General features: G+C 43.4%; 1 protein-coding gene across 1 annotated transcript in view; it reads right to left on the bottom strand.

Moving 5' to 3' along the window:
• Nucleotides 1–5,531: 5,531 nt before the first annotated feature.
• LOC138931690 (serine/threonine-protein kinase 17B) overlaps nucleotides 5,532–11,513 on the bottom strand; it is a 70,342-nt gene continuing 64,360 nt past the window's right edge. The window contains exon 6 of the mRNA XM_070292708.1: nucleotides 5,532–10,422. Within this exon, the coding sequence (XP_070148809.1) occupies nucleotides 9,324–10,422 (1,099 nt within the window). The 3' untranslated portion in view covers nucleotides 5,532–9,323. The remainder of the gene's footprint in view (nucleotides 10,423–11,513) is intronic.

The following is an 11,513-nucleotide window of genomic DNA, read 5'->3' as shown; positions in this document are numbered from 1 at the left end:
TTCGTTCTAGATGCGAGAAGTAAACACGTTACGTAAAAGCCGTTAATGCATTTATAAATGCGAGAAGAGGAGAGGGTTTGGGGAGAATTTTCGAAATTTTATCCGATTAAACTACTTCGCGAAAGCGGACAAAAAAATCGATCTAAATTCAAGCGTCGAATTCTGAAATTGTGAAACGTAGATGTATTACAGATGTACATATGTCGAAATAATTACACACTCGGGACAAGCTGTAACGGCTGAGGCTTAGAGGATAGCCCTCGAGCAGCTAATTAGGCAGTTTCATTTATTAAGAGCGCCGAAAAGTATCCTCCTCTATCCGCAATATCGTGGAAAAGTGGATCTTTGAGTTGAACGCCGTGCATCGCGCGTGGGACTAATGGTAATTAGATGGGCCTGGGGGCAAACAGAACGCGACGAGGAGAAAGTGTCGTTGTGCGTTCGCTAATGCTTATGACCGAAGAGAGAATCTGCGCCTGTTTACGACGGAATTTGCCGTCGATGTCGCAAGATTTTGCGTCTCCGAAGCCTCGCGTTCATAAGTATATCTCGATGCACGTATCTCGTAAATTCGATATCGATATCATTGGCGATTCTGGATAAAGTATATGTCACTATTTTACCTGTATCTCCTCTAATTATCTATACGTAAGTTAATACCGCGTGTGCAACCATAACGAACAAAAGTTTCTCTAATGAGAGGAATCGTTAGGAATCGCACTTTTTTTTATTTATTTTACGAGTAAAAGGTGAAGAAGCTTATCCGCGATTATCGAGACGGATTTTTCTACCGGCGCGTAAACGCAAAGAGGCGAGGGACGACACGCGTCATCGCGCGTATATACAATCGAGGCGAGAGTCGGATCGGAAAGAAAGGAAAAGGAACTGGTTCGAGCTGGTCGAAGGTAGCTGAACCGCGAATAGACGAGTGACTATATCCTTGGCACGATCAGCGGCGCGGCTAAGACAACTCGCGCGGTGCTAATTGTCAGTACTAATTGCTTGTCACCGCGCTCGCGCGCGATGCGGGATATTCGCACGTACGCTTCTACGTACGACATCAAACACTCTTGGGGATACAAGGCACGTCGCGAACACATAGCGATCGTCGATTCCACAAAGGAGCGACAAAGAACATTCCGCGAAAGTTTGCACAGACGGTGTCTCATGGGTCTTTATACGCGCGAGCGCGCGAAAACGGAGGCTGTTGTTGCTACTCGAGGTCCTCGACGATTTATTTTCCAAGACACACGAGACACTCGGATAATCACTGTCGATCCCACGGAGATCGCTTTCGTCTTCGCGGAATTCTAATATCGCGAGATTTAAAATTTATCGAGAGCCTCTGAGGACACTCAACATGTATCGCGACATGATTCTTTTTCGTTGCAAGTTTAAGATTACATCTATATATACGCATATAAAAGGAATATTATAATTATAAATGAGACTTTAATAAGATTTCATTAGAGAAGATAGTTTTATAGTCGCGTATAAAATGTCGGCAGTTTAAGCTGCTAATTTTTTTACGGATAAATTGCATTTCGTTCATTTTATGGGTGAAACGGTTTCGCCAGATAGCGGTCGATGATCCCGAATCGGTACCGTCGTTAATCTAAATTCACGCTTTCCTATGTATGATGGAAAGAGGACAGAACTCGCATCGATACGCCAATAATATTATTCATGAGGCCTTCACACGTGGCTGCCGGCAGGTATTGAAGCGAGAGGGGAATTTTAGCCGACAGACGTGAATTCTATTTCGCGACGTTGATACCCGTCACTGTCACCGGAGGAGAGACACGGATAACGCTATTTGCGCTTGAAAGTTCGATCTGACACGTATCCGTCTAACTCGCGGAGAAAGATAAAATTTTTTTTCTTTCCTCTCTCTATCATCGAAGAGACATCGAATGCAAATTTCTCTTCGCGTTCATATATTAAAATGACTACGCGCAAGTATAGCTCTATCACGTGGATATTCTTCATTTCGCGGTGTCCGAGAGATTAAAGTGCCAACTTTGCAAAGGCTGCTCATCCGCCGGTTGCAATAATTCGCCGATAACTCGGAAAAGTCGTACCATTTATAGAAGGAAAGAGATAGACGTGACAGACGCGAGGTCGGCTCCTCTATCGTGCCGTTCGAAATCAATTATCCCCGAGATGAGAGGGCGACGTGTATGCGCGCGCGTTTAATGATCTCTGTTTATAGATCTGCCTCCACCGGCAAGATGCAATAAATTTGTGCCGCGCGTCATTGTTGACTTTGATGGGGCTCGTTATTCGTACGCACTGTCCTCGGCACGATACGTTGACGTCTTCACGCTCGTAATAAAATCGGTACGTCTCACTTTTCTGCCGTCGCAGCGATGCGAAAAGCGGCGCCGGTGACCTCAGCCGAGTCTTCTTCCGGCTCGGCTGCCTCGAGGCAAAAAAAATCTTATCGTCGATTTACGAGTTTGACGCGCGACCGAGCGAGGGTAGCTTCGGGCTCCTTCCATTTCGAGCGCGCGAACACGTGGCTCCTTTTGAAGATTGAAACTTTTATCATCCCGCAGTCTGCGCGCGCGAGTAAAATTAGAAATCCGTCAGCGATATGATAAAGATCGGCAAAGTGGAAGAGCGTCGAGTGTTTTTATCATAGCGAAAACTATAAGTATCCGAGCAAACTCGTATTTATGCTGTATGCATAAATTAAGAATTTTATCGCGTCAAGACACGAAAAATTTCTGTATTTATACGCAAGTATATTTTATCGTACACAAAGTTCGAGTTTTCGCAAAGAGTTGCTGAATTCGTTGGCGGATCTACAATCCGGCTCGTCGTTATTCGCACAACGAAGGAGACATTCACGACGGCGTTTCGCGAGGAATTCAAATTATCGGCTACCATAAAAGATGATATGATGTGCGCGTACCGTTCGCGCGTGACGTTTCACGCTGCACGTGCACATGTTTCCTTACAATTTACGATCTTAGAATTAGACACAATAGGAACGAGCCGAATCCCGCGTCTAATAATCGGCTTGTCGCTCTATAAGGAGCAGGATTAATGTTCGGTACCGACACGGGCATTGTCCAAAATTTGCAAATACCAATCCTAAAAGGATATCGGTAATTGAAAGAAGCATAAGGTTTTCGTTACGCCGGTTTGCGAACGGATGAGTTATAATCTCGACTGTCGTCTGAGAGATTTAAGTCTCACGACTTCTTCCTCGTTCTTCATTGTGGGATATTTCCGTAAGAATGTACGAATCACAAAGAGAGAACACGATAAGGCTATAGTCTAAATTCGCCATTATCGTGAGAGCGAAAGCTATCGAAACTCGCACGAATCGCCTAAGGAAAGTCAAGATCGCGGCCTTAATCGCGGCACGTGGTGTGTGAATTGGCTTTAAAATCCATCGCCAGAATGAAATTGGTCTGCCTTATAATTAGAGGTTCGCACGCCGCATTTGCCGGTCTCCGTTTCGAGTTTAAGCGATTCCATACACGTGAGGTGTATTACACCTCTCTTTCTCTCTCTCTCTCTCTCTCTCTCTTTTTTCCTTTCTTCTCGATGGTTGCACGGGACAACTCGCACCCTGACCTATACGCTAATTAACGAATTATCATTCGACAGCGCGAGCGGCGGTGGCGCGACTTTATTTGGTCGCGCCAGGTGTTACGATCGGCACGCCGGCGTTGATTTAGCAATTTCTAGGCGCCACGAATCGCCAAGTAATCGCTCGTCGCCCCCGGCACTTTCCATTATCGGTATATTGAGAGGCTGAGAGTCCACGAAGGCCGTCGTCACGATGGATAAAGTGGAAAGAGACACAGTCTCCGCCGTCGTTTCTCGTTCTCCTGCGAAATTCGATGCGGCGCGGATGAAAGCGCCCTATCGAACGTGAGAAATCTAGTGGATTCTATTTCGCATCTCGTTAATGGAAACGACCCAAGAAAGATTACAGGAAAATATCTCTCTACGCCGATAGTTTCGAATATAATTTTCCAACAAACTTGAGATATATATACATATATAAATATTGAATGACGAATTTTCAAACTTTCTATTTTGTGCGCGCTTTCTACAAAATCATTATTGTTACATCAACAAGGAGGATTTAAATAAAATGTAAATAATTGGAAAAATTCAAAATAATAACCTTTTCATCCATTACAGAAGATCAAAATTTATTATGTACGCCGTAAATATTTCTGAATTTCTTGAATATGCAAGCGCGGCGCATGGGCATTCTACGTCAAGGTGAAGTAGCGCCGTTTTATATGCGATTATATCACATTTCATTCAATTGCGAAACGCGCAATTATAGCAGGCACACTGTTATTATCTATTAAAATGGCAGTATCTGTTTGTATCAACTGATTACGTAGTCGCACGGTGACACAATCGTATCAATGTATAATCGCGGTTTCTCTGTTTGCTCTATGATCATTGCTAATATTCCGGCAGATATATTGTATATTGCGAATTAAAACGCGAGCGTTATATAATTTTACAATGGAGGAGAGAATCTCGCACAATATTCAATAGTTTCAATATGTCGATTTCTAATGTGAGATTTTTATATTTGATAAAAGAGAGAACATATTTCTCGATGATTGAATAATTTAAATTTTTTATTATAATCGAGAGTTATAATTAATTTTACGAAGAAAATCGCGTGTTTTTTTTTTTTTTTTTTTTTTTTTTCCGAGAGAGCCGTGATTTTCCAAATCTCCGTATCGCAGAAAGCTGTTTAAAGGTGAATCATCGTGGCAGCTGCGCTGCCGTTAATGTATACCTATTTATAGGATAAAAGACGACGTTCTCGGAAAAAGTGTTCCAATCGCCATATCGGTAGGCAAACGCGGATCCAGGGCCGCCCTACCTTCGGTCTGTATCGTGATTTTAATCGGGCACAACACGCACACGTATCTCTCGCAGACACTCTCCTCACCAGCTTCCCTATTTTTAATCGCATTGCTATTCCACCCTTTGGTCGTCCCGCGAGAGGAAGCGTTGAATTATTTATAATAATGCCGGTAGGAACAACCGCCTGGCATTAATGCGCGAAACGGATTCCCTGTTCGTGCCCCGAGTGCATTGACCAGTACATGTAATGCCAGGACGTCCCGAGGAGTTCTAACCTGGCGTGTTATTTACGGCAAAATGCAAATTTAATGCATAATTTATCTTCTTGTCGAAACAACACATCCCTATTCCTATCCTAAGTAACTTTTAGTTCAGCATATACATAAGTGTAAGAAAAAATGTATATAGGAACAACAAATTCTGTAGTATAAAGAATAAATAAAATACAAAAATAAAAAAAATTAATGTAAAAAAATGTAGATCAATAAATAGTTTTCAGGGCAAATTTCTTTGTTAAACATGTATTACATGTAACGGTATCCTTTTACTAGGCAACCCGTTCGACGTTATTGCACGTGAAGAAATCGATATTCGGATATCAAAAGCAAACATATTAATAGATTGATTTTATCAAGAAAAACGTAGCAGGTATGAGGAAAGAAATTTGCGCTATATTTTCGAGTGTATTGTCGCAGTTTTATTACGTACGTATTATTAAAATTAATACAATGACAGAAGTATTTACAGGAGGTTTTTAGCAGCTATATGCGCGACTATAACCATCGCGATTAATTCCGTTATTAATAATGTAATAATAATAATAATTATGTAATAATAGAGTGTATATAATATAATATAATATATATAATAATTATTATAGAAGAAATATAATAATATAATGATAATGATAAAAGATAGAGAATATATCGGACAGCGCGACATGTCGCGCAAGACAGAAGACGACGCCTTCTCTCGCGGAGTTGGATTAACACGAGAAAATGATGCGAAAATCGATTAATTCTAATGGCATATCACAAAAAAAAAAGAGAATAAATAATTGCGAATTAGCGCCGCGAGAGAAGGTAAGTCCGGCTCGCTCGAATCGCGCCGCCCGTCTCGTAGCAAAATTATATTACAGGATAATTCCACTCTTTGATTTTCGGAGACACATTCTCGTACGATAGACTTCCGCGCACATGCAACTCGAAAGGAAGTGTACGCGTTAAGATTGTGCGCACTTGCGTCGCGTGCGATGCATTTCACGCGTATCCAATTTTCGTGTTATCGCCCCTTCTATGTGCTGATGGTTTTTCCGACAAGATTACAACAAACCACCGTGATCCGGAAAGGTTGAATCAGTCAAACCGTCTCGGTCCACGAGGTCCGAAAACGTTTAGCGCTTTCGCTTCGATTCGATTCCGCACGCAATGATTGAAGTAGCTACTAAAGAAGAGACCAAAATATTATGCGATTTCGCTCAATATTTCTTCAATTGCGCTTTTCGGTGATTGAATTACATTTGCAAAAATTTAATATTTTCACAGTCTAAATAATAGAAATTCTTGAAATATGGTCAACATATCAAAAGAGAGTTATAGCTATGTTTGAGAATAGAACCACCGAAAACAATATCAATCCTCTTTAAGGTAGTAATTATAATGTAATAAAAAAATTCAGGATGTATATATATTGCGAGAATCTTTATATTATTAAAATATAAATTATTTACTAGAAAATTGCTACATTTCCTTTCGCATCTTACGGATTTATGCAGATAAATGTGCAGATTTCGAACAATGCTCTCTCATCCTGCTTAAAGCGAGGCCAACCAAGTCCATTATGTTTGCAGCGCTCTCGTCCACTCTTCTTTCTTTCCCGTCTCGTCTCACACGACGAAGACATAGGTCGCTCGTTAGCATCTCACCAACGTGAGCGTGTGTCCGCGGCGAAGTGAACGAAAATTAGGGAGCGCGAAAAAAGGGGGAGCGAGCGTGAGAAAGAGAACGTATGTGCTTATGACTAGCATTCGTTGCGCGTTTCCATTTGCGATAATGAATTTCGCAGATATAAATTTCGCTTATTGTGATTTGCGTTTCGAAAGCTCCGAGAGCAGACGAAAGGATGATCGTCTCTTTATACTTGGCGCGTGATATGGAACATCGCACAGTTTTAAAACGGACACATGTTAATTCTAAGGTATTTAAAATAGCATAATTAACATTTATCAAAAAGAAAAAAAAAAGAAAAAAATATGTATACTCGCGATATGGTTCCTACGGAGGAAGCGTTCCCTTTGATAACATGCAACGAGAACGCAAGTTTTCGATTGTTCGTGCGACGAGTTCACTGACATCTGAAGGACCCCGCATTGTTAACCTCCTTCGTCGAGACCATATGCGAGCTAACTGGAATTAGAGAGGCCTAGAAATCTCGTCTAGGCTCTCAATTTCGATCTCCCCGCAAAGTCGCGCGCAATTAAGGCACTCTTCACACCACGGACGTACATTCTCTCGCTTCTGTACATCGCAGTCTCGTGAGTCAAAGAACTTTGTCATATATTGGACAAAGTAAACATAGGCACTGGCGACTGGCATATTTTGCGCGTACGCATTGTGATCTTTCCTTAAGGAAGGCACCGGAAATGTATGTATCTATCTGGATTGTCGTTAGTCGTCGTCAAACACGACGATCAATTAATATGGCGATATCAACGGAATCACGCGTGATGCACCGAGATGGAGATATACATTGCTAGAAACGCGAGATCAATTTATTTAAAATCAAATGAATTTGTATTCTAACAATCGCATTATCAATTATAACGTTGATATATACCATAAATGTGGTAATTCATTAATAAATAATTCGTGTCTAAAGAAATCGTATCTCAAAAATTAGACCTACTTCGGAGTTACAATATCGCTCCGAGTAAAAAGTACAAAATCTCGCGTCTGAATCTCGTCTTGGTGCATATGCACGCGATGCGGTTCCCTCAGCTCGAAAGGACGGTCGGTCAGTCTATTGATAACGGCAGGTTAAACAGCTGCCACAAAATATTTCGCGCATTGATTCGCATCTTTTCGGATACTTGCGGTTTCGGGCGCATACTTCTATTTACAAACCATAAATCGGACACTTCGACGGTGAGATTTGTCGGAGAAACGTCGTCCTTCCCGACCGAGCGATTATCCTCGTTCGATGGAATACGTTTTCTATTCGGTGGAATTCAGCGTCAGGTGGTGCGACGATTTCATTCAGCCTTCCGTCCGATCCGCGATCTCTCGTCATCGAGATGCGTCACCGCAACCGCAGGCACCTTTTCGCAAGCCGGTGCAGACACGCGCGGATTCGTCACTCATTCCTTCTCAGATTATTCAATATGTACATCAAGACCGCCCACTTCGAAGCCGCTCGCTTGCCCCACGAAAAGCATCAGCACACATACATGCACGCACACATGCATACATACCCACGCGCGCGCTCTCTTATCCGTATTTACAACAGCCATTTGTTCGCTTTGATATGATACAAGCTACGATCTCTCGTCGGCACCTTCGCAAAGGCACACGTGTATGCGCAATACGTTTCACGCTACGGGGCTACATAGCGTTTACATTGGAGTGAATAATAAACGGATCGCGCGCTCTCTTACGTACAATCTCGGATTCCCGAGGAATCCGGGAAAAATCGGGCTAGGGGCTTCGAGAGGCTGTTGAATGATTCTGGAGATCGGGCTTGTTTGGTATAGTGCTGCGCATCATATACCAATTATTTTTTCTTGCTACGAAATACTGTTTAGTATTATGTCTCGCGATTAAATTATACGATGTTGTTTCGCAAAATTTCTTTTGGTTAAATTTTATAAACATGGGTCATCTTTATCCAATTTCGGCAAAAATGAAAAGCAAAGACACATCGCATTCTTCATAAACTTTCGCTAACACTATCACAGCATTATATATTTTACGAAAAATAAACTTAGGAATAATATCTCCCATTGTTTTGTATACAATTGTCGGATGGCACATGATACCGCTTTTTCTCTCCTTCGATTTTATCATTTTCTGCCGCGACAATTAAATAAACTAAGAGAATTCAAATAAATTTTTCGCAAAACTCATATAATTTATATTTTTATAGAAAAAAAATGTACGCGCAATCTCCTGAATCTTTCCGAGAAACTTCTGTCGTCACAGCCTTCAAAAAAAACCTCGAGGAACTTTGTTGCCCGTCCCTTTCCTTCCACCTTTGTTCTTCATTTCGCATGTCCCTCGGGTACATCTCGTTGCTCAAAACCTTCTCTCCCCTCCCTTCTCTTCCGTGTTATTGTACAGGTAATTATGTAATATGTACATTTGCCTCGAAGCTCCCAATCTTTCAAGGAGCTACTCGAGGAGACTGCCAAGACATCTGGCAAATACAATTCGACACCGACACCTGCCGGCGCACGCTTACGCGGGATGATTTTACGAAGCTTCGTGCACCTGGAACCGCCGAATCCGCGCTTGCACCGACTCGCACTGCACCTCGCTATACCTGGTATACCTGCCGGCGCGGACAGGCTCCCTGATAACCACCAGATTACCGCTCCGCTCGCGGAGAGCCTCGAGACCAGCCTTGCTGCCGCCGCGCATTACTGCCGTCGCTGTCGGAGGTGTCGGGATCTTCGCAATCTTCGTTCCGCTGGACGAATTTTCTGACGTGAAACGGCTGAGTGCCTTGCTGACGACGCCACTGCACTCGCGCGGCCACACTCTGTGCGCAGTGCGATGATGCCTCTGCTGTTCCCACCTATCGGCGGTCGCGTCGGCGGCGGTAAACGGGTAGCTCGCTCTACCCTGGCTTTTACCATACAGGATAAAATCCAGGGAGTCATCCGAGTAGATGCTGCTACGATCGCTCGAGCTGTCGGTCGAGATTTCGGAAACGGTGTCGCTGCCGCTGTCGCTGCTGCACTGCTGTTCCGCTTCACCAAGAATAAAGACGGGCGTGCACTTGAACACCTCGCCGCTACCCGCGGGCATCGTGTGGGTGGCGGTGGCGCGACGTTGATGAGTAATACCATTGCAGGCAGCGTTCGCCGACGATCCTGTCTCAATGATGACGATTTCCGGTAAAACAGTGCCGGAAAATTTTCGCGCCAGCGAGTCCATGTTCCTTTTGAAAGTATCCCTGCGATCCGGACTCAGACCGAATCTGATGGGCTTGGGCGACGATCTCGATGTCGAATACAAGTTTTCCGTATGCGAGGAAACGGCGCGCGGACTTGTCGGCTTTGCGCAGGATTCCGTAGGACTCTGGCACACACCGGTCGTGGACGACCGATGTTGTTGCTTCTCGCCTTCGTTGCTCTTCGGTGTTGACGATGTGCTCGACGTGGCCTGACCGTTGGCGATCGGTAAAGATTTCGACGAGGAACTCTCTCCTTGAGAAAGCGTCGTCGTGGAGTCCGCCGCGGGACTGTCATCCGACGTGGAACACATTGTCGAGGACAGCGACGTCGACGGCTGCTCGAACATGTTGAACCAGGGATGCTGGAGACACTCGGTCACCGTCAGGCGTTCACTGCGAACAAATGAGAGAAACGTTTCGAATATTTCCAAAAACGAAGAATGCATAAAGAATGCATTTCGCATGTTTTTAAACACTAGATTCGATTTTTAATAAGTTGTTACTTGATTGGGGTCTAATAATATGCGTTGGAAAGCCGTGAATAAAAGTCTCGGTTACATCGGCTATTTCGGTACGGCGCTCTTGAACGTATATATCCAAACATAACAGGCTCGTTCCGCGAACGACTCGTTCTCGTCATCCTCGTTAACTCGACGAGCGAGAGTGTCAAAGGGTTAAAAGACCCGTCACATAAACGGCCACCGCCAGCCGGACGATGGTCATCATTGCGACGGTCCGCAGCAGGACATTTTTCACGCGGCTATTTCGTGCCGAGAACGTGTGTACCGCGTAGAACATGCCTAAAGTGTCGGCTGACTTCCGGCATACGGACGACGCAAAATGTCATCAATAACGGAGTAACAGATTGCATAACCACGTAAGAAAAATAACCGTCATGGAATGCCGGCCTCGTCGAGGAACTACTAAAAGAAGTTTTAAAGACCGGCTTCCTCCCCCTCTAATTCCGAAACCGTCCGGGCTCGAGCAAAAAAATGCTTATACGAGCAAAGATTTGTTCATACAAGCGAACTAATGTATCTTTCACGTTACTCGCGTGAGTTTACATTGCTGCAGTTTAGATCGCGCAAATGACAAAACATCGGCACGGATGAAGTCTGTTACTGAATAGATTGACGTAATAATTTCACGAAGTAGCGTAGAAACACGTAGAAAAATAACTAAGGTAGCAATTATCGCGATTACAATAAGCAATTTTGTAGACTACGCTTGTTTATTATATTAATCGTTAAGCTGTCTTATCATTAGAATACATCTAGAATACATTAATCTCAACGAAAACGACGCAATGGCAAATTAAAAAAAAAAAAAAAAAAAAATCCAAACGTCAATTTAATTATAAAGTTTTTTTTTCTTTTTTTTTTTTTTTCAGACGTGTTAGCTCTCTTAATTCCGGTTCTTCATAGCGTACAGCTTCCTCGAGCTTAAACATTGTAATTCATAGGTCAGCGAAGCGGGACGACCGC

Source organism: Polyergus mexicanus, unplaced genomic scaffold (genome assembly GCF_030449975.1).
Source record: "Polyergus mexicanus isolate NDT 795.1 unplaced genomic scaffold, iyPolMexi1.0 SCAF_3, whole genome shotgun sequence".
In the NCBI taxonomy this organism is placed as follows: domain Eukaryota; kingdom Metazoa; phylum Arthropoda; class Insecta; order Hymenoptera; family Formicidae; genus Polyergus; species Polyergus mexicanus.
Note: the sequence above shows the minus strand (reverse complement) of the source record. Positions and strands in the feature narration are given on the sequence as shown.